Below are 20,009 nucleotides of genomic sequence, written 5' to 3' on the forward strand. Positions count from 1 at the left end.
AATAAGTGACAGGATTAAAACCAAAATAGAAAGTGTTCTTCATCGGAATGCTGGTTATTCAACATTATGCAAGATTGCAGATATACTTTCCGGTAAACTAGCAACATTCGAAGATGATACAGAACTGTCACCAAACGACTTGACATTCTTCAAATATGCTCCTGTCACATCATGTTATGTGGAACGAAGTTTTTCCAAATACAAAACTATCCTAAGTGATAATCGGCGATCTTTCAAATTTGAAAATGCATATAGTTATAAATTGCAATTGTAACAGTGAAAATTGAGACGTGAATAACTCAGTGAAAATTGAGACGTGAATAGCTTGTGTTCTTTTAAATGGTGTTTTTAGATAACAGAGTTAAGTTAGTGTTCATACCATGTGCACCAGTGTTTGTCTATAATATGAACGCAAATATCAGCATTAAAAAGAAAACAATGAATGGTTTAATCCAGTACGAAATATCGAAATTCCATCAGTTTTCTTTCCTTCAGAGACATAATAGGGCTAATTTGGTAAGTAGGACCTACTATCATATATTCATCATCTTTATTCTTAAAATCTAGTAAAAGTTGTAATTAAAATTGTGAAACTTTATGTCCCATTTAATAGTTAAGGTCATATTTTACACTTTTTAAGGAATATTTGACATAATTTTGGGTCATAAGTGCATGCATATATTTATAGTTTTAGGTCATAAAAATCAGGGCCCTAGTGATGATGAAGTTGATGATTAGGTCCATTCGGTTAGGCAATTCCGTTTTAAACGTGTGGGGCTATGGATCATTGATCTTTACACCTTAAATGTGCTGAAACAAGTAAATGACATATTATAATATTACCTTGAAGAAACACGGACATCGAATCAGGCACGCAGAGGGTTTGTTACTCATTGACCAGAAAGTGAATTGGTTTGTTTCCCAATTAGTCACATCAAACATATAGGGACCTCTTGCAGATGCCTCTTCCTTACCGCTGCCGTTAGTGTCACGGCACTTCTGTCTGCAGCTAAAAATAGCCTGGTGTTGAAATACTCAAACGGTCGATCCGTCGGACCCAGCGAATATCTCAGCTTGAGGCTATTTGTAGCTGCAGCTAGGTATCGTCGCCTTATCGGCCACGGTAAGAAACGTGAAAGCTCGTAAGAGGCCAGTGGGCATGTTTCCCAATCAATTAACTGCCCTGTCGGCTACTTAGCCTCTTTGTTTGTTGGTTCGATAGTTGTTTTTTATTGCTAGTGGGGTGGGACTAAGTCCCTTGTACTGCGGCCACTTCTGGCCTATTGTACCAGCCCCAGATGATAGGTGAGGGTGATTGTGGAGCAATTGGTGGAATGAAGATTGGCAGGGGAAACCGAAGTACTCGGAGAAAACCTGCCCCAGCGCCACTTTGTCCACCACAAATCCCATTTGACCAGACCCGGGATCGAACTCGGGCCGCCGCGGTGGGAAGCCAGCGACTAACCGCTTGAGCTATGGCGCGGCCCTGGTTCGATAGTTAGTTAGTCAGCTATGTGGTGAATTTGTTTGAACTTAGTACGTCCATAATTTATTTTAGCATTTATTTAGTCAGTCGATTTGCCATTCCAAATCTCCCCTGAATGAAATGGAAGAAATCTATCAGAATTTACGGGCAGATTCAATCAAAAGACGTCCAGAATGCGTCCACGTGTTTACAGCCGAACATAATTTCGTCTTGTATATCACTTAGAACGCCGCCTGTATAGAAATTTATGTTGGTGTCGACAACTTTTTTATTCAGTGTGGAGTCACTTAAAAGTTTATAAGGAAACTGCGAAGTTACGTCTCCCTGGCCAAGTTGTAATGGAGTTAACGTAGGGCCAACAGGTTTCCTTATTGGACCATATAACCTTTAGATTCCTTACAAATTAGCTTTGTGTTCCCTCATGAGCATCAGCATAGCAAGGAAACCACTTCTGTCCAAGTGTAGACGTAGGAAAGCTTCCTCCCTACTCATACACAACCTTGTTTCTCAATACTGGTTCGCGGGACACGGCAATCTGTAGTTTACATCCACACAGGAGACGATATTGTAAAGTTATAATATACTGTCACGCGTTGGGTATGTTCCGCGATAAATAATTTCACGTGGGTGTCGGACTTAGCGAATTTTTATTGAACACTCACTCTTACAATTATTATCACTTGCAATATCAACTGTCCTTAGCCGTGACTGGATCCCGACTGTCTGTAGCGGCAGCTATCCCAAGACTGTCTCGTTCTCGTCTCTGGCTCTGCTTATATAGGCGTTATGCGGACCGGATAGCAGACACCATTCCTCAAGGTTCCGTTACTACTATTTCCACAGTCCGCTGTTACGCAACGAGCCTTCGGCTGTTCATCTCCGGGGAGATTCGTTCGTCGTTTCGGCGTTGTCTACGTAACGGCTCACTGTAATTGCGTTACCATGGAAGTACACACTCCAAACACGTTACGATTAGTTTACCTAACGCTTCACTTTCAACTTACTACCTTAAATGGGGTCGAATGACATGCAGAGAAGGTACCAAAGCAATTATGTTAATATTTAATTGAGAAAAGGACACTTCCCACGTACGCGTATCTCACAGTTCTCAAAATTTGTAAATATCACAACCTACGCAATATATGTGAGCATAAAGAACTTGACCCTATATTCCACCAATTAATCTAAGACATGGGGTTGAACAAACGCCAGCCAGCGGGCCAGATCCGACACGAGAACTCCTTGAACCCTGTCAGAGTCCTATCATACATTTCAAGAGAATATTAAAACTATACCAGTCTACATTCTGGGTAGGCCTGGAACATATATATGGTAATTTAATTAGGAGTATGATTATAATAATGTCACGTGTATTCGTGACTAATAACGCCATCGCTATTTCTACACATTATAATTTACTGTTACAAACACTAGTGCCCTCAGCCTATTTTCACTAGTCGTCTCCTGGTAACGGAATTAAAACATTCTCACTGTGATTAAATCTTCTAATAACATACTAAGTCTTCACAAGTCGACTTCTAATTCTTCAATTCTCTTGATGTTCGAAACTCCTAGTTCCAGTTTTCCCTCGCCGTAGTAGATATATTCGCTCTAGTCGATCCAATTCTCTCAACTGCCCTTCGAACTAATCTTAACTACAGAATGTCTTTATACAGATTCCGCACGGGCCACACAGAAAACACCTCTCATTCTTGTAGCGTATTCTTGTACGCGTTACCCAGCAATGACTTCTTTACGAAGGATCTGTTTTCGCGGGGACTTGTTTACCGAGCCGTTACCTACAAATGGGAACCCATGTTACAATAATGTTACGAGAAAGAACACATTTTGTTCCATAAAATTTAAACCGATGCTACGAGAATACATTTTCTCACAACATGGCATGTGTTCAGCCGCCTGACAGGGAGGTCTGCCAACAAAGCACGGTAGTCGGCAATACGCTGAACAAGCATTCGTGAGGAGCCGGTCCTCGAGTCTGAGGGTTGAGCGCTGCTTGTTAGCTCCGGGTTCTGAGGCCCCTAGACAGGGACTAGTGGGGCAGTCTTGAGGATGCAAAATGAAACTTTGGATTCCATAAAAGGAGGGAAATACATAAAAAACTAAACAAATATTAACTTCTAAAGAAGGATTCTGTTCGCACAGAATTACTGGGTTTGGGACTTTTTCCATCGTCTGGAATTCTAGGCAACAGAGAACACGACGTTTCAGAAACTGGAACTGTTTCCGTCTTCAGATGAGAGAGGATCAGTGATTGAGATTAGCTCTTTCTAATGGGCTCAACTGAGTAGATGTCTTCCTCTCTCACCTGAAGACGGAAACAAATCCAGTTTCCGAAATGTTGTGTCGTCTATTACCTAGAATTCCGGACGATGGAAAATCCAGTAATTCTGTGTGTCATCCACCATCGTCAGAACCCTTTAGAATCTACAAGGATTCTGTTTTGTAGAGTGACAGAAATTTAAACTTATTAATTTTTTTCTTTTCCCTTGGCACTACAGCCCCAGTGGGCCTAGGCCTACCTCGATGAACTTCTCCGTTCACTTCGGTTTTCTAGATCTTACACATTCGGTAGGACTCCTTGGGCGGGTGATCAGCTCGTCGCAAGGCCTCTACCTGTACACAAACACAGAAAAACGCACACACACAAACTAAACATCCATGCCCTGAGTGGGATTCGAACCCACGATCCCGGCTTCCGAGCGAGGGAAGACAGTGCATGCCTTAGACCGCTCGGCTACCGTGACCGGCCAAACATATTAATTAGTTAGCCTAAATTTCTTCTATATATGTCTGAAATGGGAGACCTAAACTGATCACTTAACAATTTTAGTCTTCATCCATAAAGAAATTAGGTTCATATGGTTGCCTAAGCCGATGATACGGGCAGCCAACCTAAGCAATTGTCAAACCTGCAACTAATGGGACTCTGACAGGTTACAAATACATTGCGCGGCAGTGCTGCCATCCAAGAATGTTCGGCAAACAGTTCACTTCAAGCAGATGCGTCCTGTTCAAAAAATGATGGCTGTTCAATATTCTTGCAGACACTCAGAAATGTGAAATGCAGGCGGTTAAAAAATAATCACCACTCACCTAAGTCGTCCACTTCGCATGGAAGCACCAGGGTGTCACCAATTACTGCCCGAAACGTCTGACCGCGAGACAGGAATCGTGGCGCCATCGTCACATCAATCGACACCCCTGGAAGAGAAAAACACCATACCGACACCTCAGTATTAGCAGCGTCAGAACGGACAGCCAGCTAAGGAGAGGACACTACTAATGATTCTCCACTCATGCGCAGTAACAGCTTCCGGCTGCGTTTTACGTGTTCTTCGTACATTATTAATAAGCGGTAAATTTTCTACATTCGATATCAGTTAAATATCACTTATCCGAAATTTGTTCAGAGCTAAAATAGTATATTTGTCAAAGCGTGCGAAGGGTAAAATTGATACAAAGATAAATTTAAATAAACATCAAGTATTTTACATACTTTATGCTCATATATATATGATGATCCATCCACACCGTCCCATGATTCACCCACTTACTCGATCAAACAATACCCCCTATATCCTAGCGTGTGCACAGAGATACTCACAGTAGTTCTATATATATTTTCTTTTATTTACATAAAATTAGCAATCAGAATTACATTTGATTCTATAAGCTAATTAGCTGTAGTATTCTTCGTGACGTGGAGAGGGCTTATCCTGCGATAAGTCCTCGTTAACCCTCTCTCAGGTCGGCTGGCCAATTCCTTTTCAGTCTTCGCTCATTGTGTGGTTCCAGTGACGGTTGCATTAGTACGTTCTCATGTCCTTCTGTTTTGTTGAGGTATCTTGTGCTTTTCCCTTTTATGACTTCCTTTACTAGCGGCACTTCCAGGTCTTCATGGAGTGTTATATTGGAAACATACCGTGGGGCGTTAGTAATTATACGTAGTATCTTTGACTGACAACTTTGGATTATGGAAATATTGGTTTTGCTAGCACATCCCCATATTTCCACTCTATATAGCCAAAGTGGTTTTATTATTGTTTTATAAAGTAAGATTTTATTGTCTAATGAGAGTTTGGAATTTCTTCCAATTAACTAATGCATATCCTTGATTTTTATATCACTCTGTTTGCGATTTTTACTAATGTGCTCCTTCCAGGTTAGATGGTTGTCTACATGAATACTTAAGTATTTTGTGCTGGGTGATTCAGGTATTTGTATGTTATTAAAGAAAACTGCAGGACATTGTTCTCTTCTTAGACTGAAGTTTTGGGGACAGAAGAGGATATTCCCATTTCAAGGAGAAAGCTCTAGATCGCATTAAGTGGAGGAACTGTTTTGGAAGAGACTGTGGACCTGTCGTCTTGACAGATTACTGATGAATGAATACTATCATTGATTCTCGTTCTGAACTCTCTGCCATTTATTTAGGAATTTAGTGGAAATAAGTGATTGGCAGATATTTTTTTTATTTTCTACAGTAGTCCTGGATACCATACCTTATCAAAGGCTTCACTTGAGTAGGTATATATGTATCTATTATTCTGAAAACAGGTTAACGGTTTCAGAAAGCAGCAGCAGCAGCAAAAACGTACCAATATTAAGCGGAAATTTAGTAGGCCTAAACGAGTCCACCTTTTAGCAGCACTGCAGAACACAGGAATACACAGAGTCTGTACAAATTAATGTAAGATCTTGTTAAGAACTTCCCAACGTGTACACAGGGCGAATCAGGAGAAGTCAGCCAAACTTCGTGGACACATTAATCACGTGATTTTGAGTCAACAAATTTTCACCTGTCCGGAAAGTTTAGGGAAAGTAATGGAAGTTAGAAAGTATGATAAAGGCATAAGACAAAGAAAAGGTTTTCTGAAAGAATTCACAGCAATATCAGTGCAAAGTAATTAAACGTGAATAAAACCTGCTACAAAAAGTAATCAAAGTAATCACCTGAGAGTTGATGCACATCTGAGTACAACTTATTACTGAATCAGTTGGCAACACTTTACGTATTTCTATCACCTGCACTATGTCCAGCAATGAGGTACTGCAGGAGCAATGTGCTCCTAAGTAGAAAATGTTATGTCCACTAAACAGAGTTTGTATTAGAGATAATATGTGGCAGTTTATTCGGTTCATCAGTAATGTTTCTTCCATTTTTCTTTGTTCGGATATTTTATTTTAACATCCCATGTTAACAATACTCCTTACATGCACTGCCTTTACTTTTCATACGGTTTCCCATTGGGTTTACAATACAATCTATCATCTGGAAAAATAAAAGCAACCAAACAGTGATACAGGTTAATTTTCGCTACAGTAATTACGGATTTTTTTTAGAGATCTGTACTGTTACAATTCCAGTTGTCAGTCCACGAGCCCATATACTTAATTACGGCTTCAAAGCCATAAAGCAAAACACCATCTTCTCGAAAAGTAATCAGAACTCTAAACTGGTTAAGGAATGCGTTAGTACCCCGTGAGTATCACGACATACTTCTGCTAAGCTGACCTCTAAACGCACTCTGACTGTTGGCCCAAATTCCCCTCATGATACTGTTTCTATTTTGCTTTTTATTTGTAATGGTGGGACTAAGTCCCTTGGCCACTTCTGGCCTGTTGAACCAGCCCCAGATGATAGATGAGGGTGATTGGGGAGCAATTGGTGGAATGAAGATCCACCACAAATTCCACTTGACCAGACCCGAGATCGAACCCGGGCCTTCACGTTGGGAAGCCAACGACTAACCGCTTGAGCTATAGCGCGGCCCGATACTGCTTCTAACTTTGCTATACTCCAAGTAATCATGAAAGGGTTAAAATTATGAAGTAGAATGCCCCAGCAGAACTAGTCGATCCATCTGCAGAAGCAATGTGCCTTCAACAACAACACTGAATTTCTATAGAAGTTTGAATTTGACACAGTTGAACAGTTTCACAAAAATAAAGTACCCAACTGTTACAATGTGTGACGTGAGAGACCTTATTTGAAGAGAAGAATAAAGCGCTCACGCATACAAAGTGGAAAATCATGTCAGTTGCAATTTTTATTTTTAAATTAGGGCAAAAATGGCATAATCCTTGGTGCCGATATTAAAATTTAAGAATATAGTTGAAAATTACAATCGTGTCTCTGATACTATATATTCATTATGTTTTAAAAGTGTAACATACCCACATATCTAGAGAGATAGGAACGAAGCAACTAATATGAAATGAACAGCATATTAACAGAGTACGAAAAGTAGTATTGCGTACTACACAGATATAAATTATAATGAAACTGAAGCCGGATATTCGATCAATACATTGCGTATGCAGATAATAATTCTGAAACTCTTCTGCAACAGAAATTACACGTTGCTATGGATCTGTATTACTGAAGGTTTGTTTAAATACAAGCGATCAAGGAGGGGACTAAAACAAAAGACCAGCTGGTAAGTTTTATTTCCTAATTTCCAGTTACTGTCATGCAGTGCGGATGGAAGCAAAACATATGGAAACCCTGTGAAACGCGGAATCTACAGATGTCTCTGTTCTGCCCCTCATCAACCCCAAATTGCCCTAAGGGACAATATGTTTTGTACACATGACATGATGCCGACATGTTAGCCATGGGCCAGTAGCATTCCAGGGAAAAAGAGAACAATGACGTCATTAACCACTCAACACTAGGAAGGAAATACTAAATTGCTATGATATGAAAATGAGATACGCACAGTGAGCTTCTTTTCAAAACGTTTGTAAACACTGCGGAAAGGAACATTACTAATAATTTAAAAGGAACTATTTCATCAGTATAACTGGGAAAGAGAAATTTGAAGCGGTTGTTTGTTTCTTCTTTTGCGGTACGTTTGACGGTAATGTCAGTTTATCTGAATGCAGAGCGTCGAAAGGTAGCATTATCGGTGAATGCTTCGTGAAGGTGTAGAGAGCTAACCGAAGTACTATCCCAGAATTTCCTGGCAGTAAGGAAATCACGAGAAACCTCGGCCAGTATAGCCGGTGTCCTGGCTCATTTTTTAATCGAGCAGCTCCCAAACACAACTGTAAACCATTACTGATGAATGAATGAACTGATCGATTAGACTAAGAGTATTTGTAGAACGGAGTTAATAATAGTAGTTATAGTAATAGTGGTAGTAATGTAGTAGTAGGACAACAGTAGCATCAATCAATATTACTACCCTCTGGATATAAAAATAATTCCGCGGAGCGGAAGCAATGCGTCGAGTAATTTCAAATAAAACTGGGGAAGAACGGGCAGATTGAGCCACAGCAAGGCGTGGCAGGGCAAAGCTAGTATATTATATAAAATATACAATACATAAATATAATATAATAATTCAATTCAGTTCTTTATTATTTATGTGCCGAGTCAACAGCCTCAAGGCCAATTACAAACAGAACACATTGTAGATAAAAATAATTACATTATAGACAAAAACATTATAAAGTCAATGACAAATTACAGGCAAGCACTGGGGAAAACACAATAATGTAGAAAAGTAAACAAACAAACAAATGATTATAATAGCAATAATAATATAATTAACATAAATCTAAGTGTTATTAAGAACTGAGAAATGAAACATATTTAATTAAGAAATGAAAAGTAGAGATTTTCAGGGGATAATAATAATAATTCAGTTTATTGTTTTATTGTACATGCAAATAATAATGATACTGTAACGTGTTTCGTTACAGAATACGCCGTAGAGATCGTTAATTGGTTTATTTAACAATCTACAAATATCGGCTACAATTAATTATCACAATGTTACGGGTTTCCACAGTTTACAAACCCTACAACAAAATCTTCACGTACTAATAACGCGGGAGCTATACAAATCTCCCTGTATTACACACTCCAAGTACAACTGTACTACAGCACTCACTAAGTCTCGAAAGCACACAATAAGTCTTCCGCCCGCTGACTTCTTAGTTATCGCGCACTCGCAGGCTGCTACCTTGAGCACTGTTGATAACACACTGGCTGTCGCTTGCTGCTCAGCCGGCTTTTATTCCGTTCGCTGTTGCTAGTGTGACGTGGCGTATAGCCTAGGACGCTGTTACCCCTTGGTGACGTCACCGCTGTTGACGCGCTTTGCATAGCTTCAAGGTTGCGGGGACTCGGCTAACGTCGGTTCCGCTCGGCTCACTTCGGCTCCGCTCGTGACGTCACCGCGGGGAGAGTTGCGGGGTGATTACTCGCCTATTACGCGAGCGCTACGTTACCGCTACGTGCAGCTGGGGAGGTAGGGGTCAACATGTCACAATACTAACAATTACTCTATATTTAAAAATCGTTTGGGGAGAACTTTCCTGGCTCCGAATACGTCAACATCCCTGCATACAACATTGGCAGCTGCTGCGCATCTAGCAGAGGGAAATTTTTTACATGAAGAGCAAACATTGAGCAACGCAAAATCTCTAATATACCGAGCAGGAACTCGGAGACCAACAATTTCCAGAAGAGAAGGGCAGAATTTCGAGCCAAAAAAATCTTGAATAAGAAAGAGAGCATCAAGGCGATGTCTCCTTGTACGTAAAGTATGCAATTTTAACTCCTCAAGAGCAGGAGAAGAATTGTAATGAACTTGAGGAAAGAAACGATTAAAACAAAGGGCCGCAAACTTCTGCTTGATGTGTTCCAGCTGTTGGCATCAGTTGACGTAGTCGAATTCCAGACTATGGGCGCATATTCAAGCTTATATCTAACTAATGCAGTGTACAATCTGAGCATAAAGTCTAGAGATGAGAAATTTAAATTAATGTTACGAACTAGACCCAACAGTTGAACACAGCGAGAGAAAATGTAATTTACCTGGTCGTGGAAATATAGCTTAGCATCAATAAATACTCCAAGGTCTTTTATAGAATCGGTCCGGGCTATTGACGCTTGACAAAATTTATAATCGTAGATAAGTATGTTGGTTTTCCTGGAGAAGGATATAACTTTAGTTTTACTGATGTCGAGTTTCATACAGTTAGCAATGCACCAACCTTGTATAGAGTTAATGTCAGACTGAAGTAGACAGCAGTCCTGAGGAGAACTAATGGCTCGGTAAATTTTGACGTCATCAGCAAAAAGCAGACACTTAGAGTGGGCAACTGCATCGCACATGTCATTAATAAACACATTTAAGAGAAAGAGTCCCAAGAGAGATACCTCAGGTACACCGGAGAGAACTTCAAAAGGTGAGGAAAGAACACCAGAAACAGGGACCTGAGATATCCAATTGGATAGGTAACTGCGAAACCAGCTTACATAGCCACGAGAAAACCCAATAGCACTAAGCATATGAAGAAGAGAACGTGGGACAAGGTCGAATGCATTGCTGAGATCAAAATAAATGGCATCAGCTTGTCTCTGAGCCAACTTGTTTTTCCTTGGCACTACAACTCCAGTGGGCCTAGGCCTACCTCCATGAACTTCTCCGTTCACTTCGGTTTTTCTGGATCTTAGACATACGGTAGGACTCACTGGGCGGGTGATCAGCTCGTCGCAAAGCCTCTACCTGTACACAAACACAGAAAAACGCACACAAACATCATGCCCAGAGTATGATTCGAACCCACGATCCCGCCTTCCGAGCGAGCGAAGACAGGGCATGCCTTAGACCGCTCGGCTACCGTGAGCGGCGAGAGCCAAATATAGGGGAGATAAATTCAACGTAGGTTACCAAATTGGTGCTTGTGGATTTACTTTCCGAGAAGCCGTGCTGATATGGATTAATTTCTGATTTTAGATAATAGGAAACATGTTCATGAACAATAAATTCGAATATTTTAGAAAAAATACTCAGCAAGGATCATCATCAGTAATCTGTCAAGACGACAGGTCACAGTCTCTTGCAAAACAATTCCTCCACTTAATGCGATCTAGAGCTTTCTCCTTGAAATAACAGTACCCCCTTCTGTCCCCAAGGTCATCCAGCATCTTCTTACGTCTTCTTCCGCGTCTTCTTGTCACTTCTATCAGCCCATCTATCTTTCCTTCGATAACTTCTTTTAGAAGGCAGCTTCTGCGTAAAACATGACCAATCCAATTAGCCTTCCGTTTTCTTATTTGATGTAGGATACTCCTCTGCTCACTGACTCTAATTAACATTTCTTCGTTTCTCACATAATCGGTCCAACTGATCTTCTCCGTCTTTCTTCAACACCACATTTCAAAACTTTCCAGATGTTTCTGATCTACTGCCCTAAGTGTCCATGTTTCACCCCCATACAGAGCTATGCTCCAAATGTAGCATTTCACTAGTTTCTTCCTCAAATTTAATTCCAATTTGCTGGTAAAAAGATTCTACTTCTTTGCTAAATGCAGCTTTTGCCATGGCAATCCTGGATTTAATTTCACAAGTACACCTTCCATCATCTGTTAACAAGCTACCCAAATATTTAAACATTTCACATTCTCCAGTTGATTTTGGTCTATCTTTATTGTGACTGGGGTTGGTTGTCTCGAAATTTTCATTACTTTTGTTTCTTCCACATTCATTTCCGTGCCATAGCACCTTCCAATGTCAATGAGTCTATCAATCATGCCCTGTAGCACAGTTTCTTCCTTAGCCATTAACACAAGGTCATCTGCATATTTCACAATTTGAATAATTTGCCCTCCTAATTTGAAGTCTCCGAGCCCATCCAGAGCTTCCTTGGTAAGGCATTCGCTGTACAAGATGAACAGAATTGGTGATAAACAGCATCCTTGTCGAACTCTTCTTCCAATCTGCACACTTCTTGTCTCCCATCTGTCCAGTCGTACTCTAACTTTCTGATCCATGTACAATTTGCTAATCAATCTTCTTCCACGCCAATCGATACCTGTTTCTTTTAGGATCTGCATTAATTTGGTCCAGTTTACACGGTCAAATGCCTTCTGCTAGTCTATGAAGCAAACACACAGTTCTTCATCTATCTCCAAAGTTCGTTCTGCTATAATTCTCATCATCCCAATTGCATCCCTGGTTCCTTTTCCTCTTCTAAATCCAAATTGATCTTCTCCAAGAACATCCTCTATTTTCCTGTCAACTCTTCTTTTAACTATCTTCGCTATTATCTTTGCTGTATGTGCAATAAAGCTTATTGTGCGACGGTCGCTGCATTTTGTAGCTTATGTCTTTTTCTTTAAGATAATCATTGTAACTTCTGTAAAGTCCTTGGGCCACTCTCCACTTTCATATATGGTGTTCATTAGTTTTGTCAGTGTTTTCAAACCACCTTCTCCCAGTAACTTGAGCACATCTCCAGGTACATCATCATCTCCTGTAGCCTTTCCCTTCCTCATTTCCTTGATAGCTTTTTCCACCTCACTTTGTAAAATATATGGTCCTTTCTCGTCTGTATCTACTTCTTCTTCCGGTTCAACTTCTAAGGTTTCTGGCCGATTAGGTCGATCATATAGTTCTGTAATATAATTTTCCCAAATTTTCAGCACTTGCCTCTGATCTACTATTCTATTCCCCTGGGAGTCTTCGATGCCAACATTTTGAATCCCATGATTCTCTTTCCATCCTAGTTCTTTTGTCTTCATGTACATCAAATCATAACGGCCTGTTCTTTGAAATTCCATAATCTCATTACATATCTTCTCAAGATATTCCTTTTTGGCCCTGTCCGTGGCTCTTTTCAATTCATTCCTCAGTCTCCTGTATTTCCTCCTGCCTTCTTCATTGTTGACATTCTTCCATTTCCTTCTCTCCTCCATTTTACTCATCATATCCTTTGTAACCCATGGTTTTCTTGTTATCTTCTCAACTTTACCAACCAAATCACTGATAGTATCTAACATGCATTCTTTTATATTGTTCCACTGCGCTTCAGCATTTCCGCTTTCACCTTCAATTGCACCGGGTTTCTCTTCTAGGGTCTCTTGCACGCTTTGTCTTTGAGCATATAACTTCACCAAATCCCATCTGGGTCTGCGCTTTCGAAATCCTGTAATTTTCTTCAACCTGGTTCGGAATTTGGCAACCAGTAAACTGTGGTCAGAGTCAATATCTGCCCCAGGAAGCGTCTTCACATCCTTCAGACTGTTTCTGAATCGATGTTTCACAAGGATGTAGTCCAGCTGATGCCTCCTCCAATCCCCAGGTGCCTTCCATGTGTAATTTCTTCTCTTTGGCTTCTTGAACCGCAGGCCGATAATTGCTAACAGAATTACTTTTGCACCTCTGTTAGCAATTACAGGCCTACATCCTTGCTGAGTAATTTTTTTGAACACCATATACGAAATTGGAGAGTGGCCCAAGGACTTTACAGAAGTTACAATGATTATCTTAAAGAAAAAGACAAAAGCTACAAAATGCAGCGACCATCGCACAATAAGCCTTATTGCACATACAGCAAAGATAATAGCGAAGATACTTAAAAGAAGAGTTGACAGGAAAATAGAGGATGTTCTTGGAGAAGATCAGTTTGGATTTAGAATGGAAAAGGAACCAGGGTTGCAATTGGGATGATGAGAATTATAGCAGAACGAACTTTGGAGATAGATGAAGAACTGTGTGTTTGCTTCATAGACTAGCAGAAGGCATCTGACCGTGTAAACTGGACCAAATTAATGCAGATCCTAAAGGAAACAGGTATCGATTGGCGTGAAAGAAGATTGATTAGCAAATTGTACATGGATCAGAAAGTTAGAGTACGACTGGACAGATGGGAGACAAGAAGTGTGCAGATTGGAAGAAGAGTTCGACAAGGATGCTGTTTATCACCAATTCTGTTCAACTTGTACAGCAAATGCCTTACCAAGGAAGTTCTGGATGGGTTCGGAGACTTCAAATTAGGAGGGCAAATTATTCAAACTGTGAAATATGCAGATGACCTTGTGTTAATGGCTAAGGAAGAAACTGTGCTACAGGGCATGATTGATAGACTAATTGAAATTGGAAGGTGCTATGGCATGGAAATGAATGTGGAGAAAACAAAAGTAATGAAAATTTCGAGACAACCAACCCCAGTCACAATAAAGATAGACCAAAAACAACTGGAGAATGTGAAATGTTTTAAATATTTGGGTAGCTTGTTAACAGATGATGGAAGGTGTACTTGTGAAATTAAATCCAGGATTGCCATGGCAAAAGCTGCATTTAGCAAGAAGAAGAATCTTTTTACCAGCAAATTGGACTTAAATTTGAGGAAGAAACTAGTGAAATGCTACATTTGGAGCATAGCTCTGTATGGGGCTGAAACATGGACACTTAGGGCAGTAGATCAGAAACATCTGGAAAGTTTCGAAATGTGGTGTTGGAGAAGAATGGAGAAGATCAGTTGGACCGATTATGTGAGAAATGAAGAAGTGTTAATTAGAGTCAGTGAGCAGAGGAATATCCTACATGAAATAAGAAAACGGAAGGCTAATTGGATTGGTCATGTTTTACGCAGAAACTGCCTTCTAAAAGAAGTTATCGAAGGAAAGATAGATGGGCTGATAGAAGTGACAAGAAGACGAGGAAGAAGACGTAAGAAGATGCTGGATGACCTTGGGGACAGAAGAGGATACTGTCATTTGAAGGAGAAAGCTCTAGATCGCATTAAGTGGAGGAATTGTTTTGCAAGAGACTGTGGACCTGTCGTCTTGACAGATTACTGATGATGATGATGATGATGATGATGATAATGATGATGTACTTTTGCCTTTTTTGAGAACAGGAACAATTCCTGCTTCCTTCCATAAGGAGGGAAAGTAACGCTGAGATAAGCTTAGATTAAAGATACGTTTAAGAATAGGCACAAATATATCACTATAGCCCTTTATAGTGAATCCAGGGATGTCGACTTCAACAGTCTCAGATGGTCTCAGGCGCTTAATAGCTTTGATAACATCAGAATCGGAAACAGACGCTAAAGGTAAGAATTCGGAAGATGACAACAGGTTGGGGAAGAAAATAGAACCAGGATTGTGGTACACTGTTTGAAAATGCTTTGAAAATTCATCAGCAATGTCATTAAGTTCGATTAAATGCTTACCATCAACCTCAAGCTGGATGGAATTAGAATTTCTTGTCCTAAAGAAGGCCACATATTTCCAGAATTGCTTGGGTTGCGACTTTAAATTTTCGTCCACAGATTTCAACCATTTAAGTCTGTCAGACTTAATAGTAGTCTTAACTAGCTTACGATAAAAGGAAAATATTTGGTAAAGTCATTCAGATTTCTTTTTTTCTAACGTCTGTAAAAGTAGTTCTTTTTCCTTATATAATACCTTAAGGAACTTAATAATAATAATAATAATAATAACAATAATAATAGCGACCATTACACGCACTCCAGAAAATTGTGTAGCTTAATGGATAGGCCACTAGCAGTTGTTGCCAGGGTGCGTAACCTGTCTCCTTGAATTCTACGCATTGGTGTAAGAATCGTAACTGAAACAGGATCCAGTTAGTTGGGACGGAGGCCTGTCTATTTAACGTTGATATGGAGGTAGTACAGGGACGGTGAGAGAGCATTTTGTTTATGGATGATGTTAGGGACAGGGAACACGTCTAATGCCACGTCCTTCCAAAACGAGGAATAACACGGCCCTGAGCACCGATAGGAGTGTTGCACGACAGTGCGTCTGCGTTCTGTAAGAACTATAAGCAAAAGATCGCAAATTCCACAGCAAGAAATGCAAGAGAAGCAAGAAGCCGATATGACGGTTGTGTCTGACGGCAGTTGTGATGACACCGCCAACAGAGGTGCGAAGTACTGAGGTGCAGCTATATTCTCCTGATATGAAGTATCCCAGTACGTGGACCGGGAAGGAATAGCAAGCCCCGCTATTTGCGCTCTTAGCTCAGGGCACTGCAACCCGAGCCTTGGCACCGGTACCTTTCGTTGTTATTGTGTTCTGTTGCGCGAGATGAGAATTCATCAGACCAAAAAGGGACAGGTACGCGATCAGGGCCAGTTGAGAACTGGGAGACGTCACACGGAGCGGCTTGGGGCAGAGTAATAGAAAAGCATTCAACATTTTAGTGAACACATGGAAATCTCGAGTCCCCAAAAATCACTGAGGGAACCCCACCCAGTTAGGTCTTTTGAAGATCCCGTTCGAATTACGAGACATGATGGGTGATAGTGTAGAACCTTGAATAATTACAGGGCAGTGGTCACTAATTCGTAAACCAGGATGAAGAGCTCATTAAAATTTGACTCGTAGACCTAGACTTTAGAAGACGATGTCCAAGATTTACGAGATTTCTAAGTCTAAACATATATATATATATATATATACCGGCACCAACCATGAGAACAATCACGAACAGATCGCAGCTGCTGTCCATGCACACGTAAACAGGTATACAAGACTTCGAGGGAAATTATGACCGACTAAGATGCAGATACGTCAGCGCTGCAAAGCTCGAATGACGTCGTTAGACAAACAGTCACACGGCATGGACAGTGTAACTGACTCAGGGTTCTGCTATGGAAACAGTTACACGGCAAAGCCGGAAGTAACACGGTACAACCAGAAGGAAAGTTACACGGCACAGCCAGAAAGGCAGTTACACGGCACAGCCAGAAGGAAAGTTACACGGCGTAGCCAGAAGAGCCAGAACAATTGTTACATGGCTCTCGCAGTTTCTATGTCGTCCGCCAATGATCGGAACAGTACGTAAGTATGCACGACCTGTGATCTGAGATCCGCACCGAAACTTTAATATAAGTGTACTGAGAAGCGTTAATTAAACTTTGAATTTTTTATTTCAAAATAGGGACTGACAAATTATAAGTCGCGTTGCTCCATGCTGGTGAGACTAGGGTTTAGGGCCGAAGATTTGGAAATTAAATAACGAAAGAGAAAGAAGAAAGAGAAGAACTGTTTTGACAAACACAAAACCACGTGTAAAATTTTGAAATGTGAACAGTATGGTGACTGTGACAGTGTTATGGCAGGTGCCCAACATGTAACAGGAACACTGAAGATAGCAGAGATGAATACGGAATGGTACAGCAGACATGCGAAAATGGAAGAAGACTATACGGAAGAAAGGTAATGCTGACAGGTCTTTCACATCCTCCGTCACATTCCCATCAATTCGTGGACCGATGTACCTCGAAATTCTTGACTATGTGAGTGACTTCTTTCTCTTAAGAAGGACTTTCGTCCATGGAATTAATTTTGTTGTTTTCATGGTTGCGGCCATGGCAAATATTTCGCATTTTAAACGATGATTCAGAAGGTTAGTCAGCGTCTGTTTCTGTAAGTAGAACTTTCCTTCTTCTTTTAAAAATCTAACACCACGGAATGTCGAAACGCCCTCCAGAATATCTTTTGATTATATTCACTTGTAATAATGTCACAGTAAACAAGTTGAGTTGAGCGACATAAGAGTACCGTGGGCCCGACGCGACGCCTCGCGTCGGAGCAGAGCGTGAGAGGAGCAAAATTCGTGGAAATGAAATATAATCCACCTCTTAAATGCAGAAACCGTGCTATCAAGCGACACAGCCACATCACAGGATTCACTGAAAAGCTTCATATAAGCCAAGCGGAGTGCTTGCTTGCTACAGCTATGTGCAAGTAAACCTGTACATGCCACAGGCTGAATTCGTTTCGTGTTCTCCGGGTTTATCAGGATGATGAAGTGAAGAAGACTGGGGCATGGGGGTTCCTTCTTGAGAAGCTAATAGTTGCTCAGCTGTTAAAGAGTTTCGCTTTCTTTTTGCGTGCTGAATATTCCACAGCGAATTCATAAGAGCCCGTCCGCCACTGGTCCTGAACACAAGCCAGACGAATCCAACCCATAATACCTCGCCGTATTTAATTTAAAAATTATTTAATAAATTTTTCCATACACGCCTTGGTTTTCAAAGTGGCCTATGATGGTTGGGTTTTTGGATCAATATTTTATGTGGATTTCTAATCGCCTCAAGAGTGCTACATGGTCTTCCAGTCTCAATAATTTTGAGTTTTACACCCTCCTTACACTATTTGGTGAACAGTACAAATGGACGGATTGGGGAACGGACGGATGGAGGGATGAATGGATGGATGGATGGATCGATAGATAGATAGACAGACAGATAGACAGAGAATAGGGGGAGATAGATAGATAGATAGTGAGATAGACAGACAGATATAGATAGATAGACAGACAGATAGATAGAGAGAGATAGACAGATAGATAGATAGATAGATAGATAGAGAGATAGATAGATAGAGAGATAGACAGATAGATAGATAGAGAGAGATAGACAGATAGATAGACAGACAGATAGATAATAATAATAACGATAAGGTAAATTAAAATGTTTAGCAATGACAATAATTAGAACCTGCGACTGCTACGGGCTACATCCAAGAAAAAGCCGAAAGAAACGTGCAGAAGTCTCTAAATCTGATGGCCGATCATATCATTTCCACTGTGCATCCTCTGTAGGACGGTCCCATGGGCAGACAAACGAACAGAGATAGAGAAACAGATATAAGACGTGAGACGTGGACCATTTATTAAAATGGCTCCGAATGTGCTACAGTGGCTGGGTGTAGTAAAATAACACTGAACCTTCAGGTTACAGAAAAAGTTAAGAACGACTTACCTTCATCAAGAATGTCTTGACAAATTAGGCGACTATCAGCTTCTCAAGGACTCAAGGAATTCGCTATCACCGCAAGGTTGACTGCCGTTTGGGGGCAAAGCACTATAGCTTGAAATTTACTGGTTCATAACATTATGTTGCTGGAGTTTCTATTCTATACACACTGTCCTGTCTTCTGCGTTCCAGACGCGAAACAGACATATTCATCTACTTTTACGTTAGGAGGTGTAACACCCCGCCACTTCTATGGATCAACAATACTTAACCCCGGGACCAGAAAGAAGGGTGAGAGTAATGCTAAATGACAGTCAGGTGATTAATCACGTGATATAATCTCGATCCAGAGACTTCTTTCCCACCCGTACTCCCCCTACAGACTATTATCATCGGAGGAAGATGCCATTTACAAACGTTCAGAACTCAACAAATAACATTCATTTCCGGACCGAGCTCAATATATAGAGTGCGTCGAAGTTCAACCATGCGTCGGAATTTTAAACAAGAGTGACTTAACTCCAGTCCACTGACTCAAGAATGACTTAAACAGGAGTTTACAAAATGCTGCAGTTCTACAGGCCACCTTAGAAACACTCAGAGGCTGGAAGGAAATTAAACGATTGGACATCCACTGAGGTTCATTCTTTCAGCTGCTCAAAAGCATCAGCCCCTGCCTTTACGGAAACTGACTCTTCATTAAACTTTACCACAATCACAAATGTCCGTCAATTAACTCGGCCCTCACACAGCTTATTCCAATCCAAAAGTTCAAATTCACTTTCTGTAACATTCATTTTAATGTTATCTTGCATTTATGATCGGGTTTAAGTCCACAAAGTTAATATTATTTTCATAGACTTCTACACATGCCAAATACAGGGCTGCGTCTGCGCAGCTGCTGCACTGTCATAATACTGAACATCATTTCCTTATTGAAAACTCACGAGTATGTATAAAACGTCGT

General features: G+C 40.6%; 1 protein-coding gene across 1 annotated transcript in view; it reads right to left on the minus strand.

Annotated features, from left to right (window-relative positions):
• LOC111861859 (lachesin-like) overlaps window positions 1-20,009 on the minus strand; it is a 631,469-nt gene that overhangs the window by 365,831 nt on the left and 245,629 nt on the right. Inside the window, exon 2 of the mRNA XM_023846784.2 lies at window positions 4,601-4,708. Within this exon, the coding sequence (XP_023702552.1) occupies window positions 4,601-4,688 (88 nt within the window). The 5' untranslated portion in view covers window positions 4,689-4,708. The remainder of the gene's footprint in view (window positions 1-4,600; window positions 4,709-20,009) is intronic.

The sequence above is a fragment of the Cryptotermes secundus genome, unplaced genomic scaffold (genome assembly GCF_002891405.2).
Source record: "Cryptotermes secundus unplaced genomic scaffold, Csec_1.0 scaffold1148, whole genome shotgun sequence".
Taxonomy (NCBI): Eukaryota; Metazoa; Arthropoda; class Insecta; order Blattodea; family Kalotermitidae; genus Cryptotermes; species Cryptotermes secundus.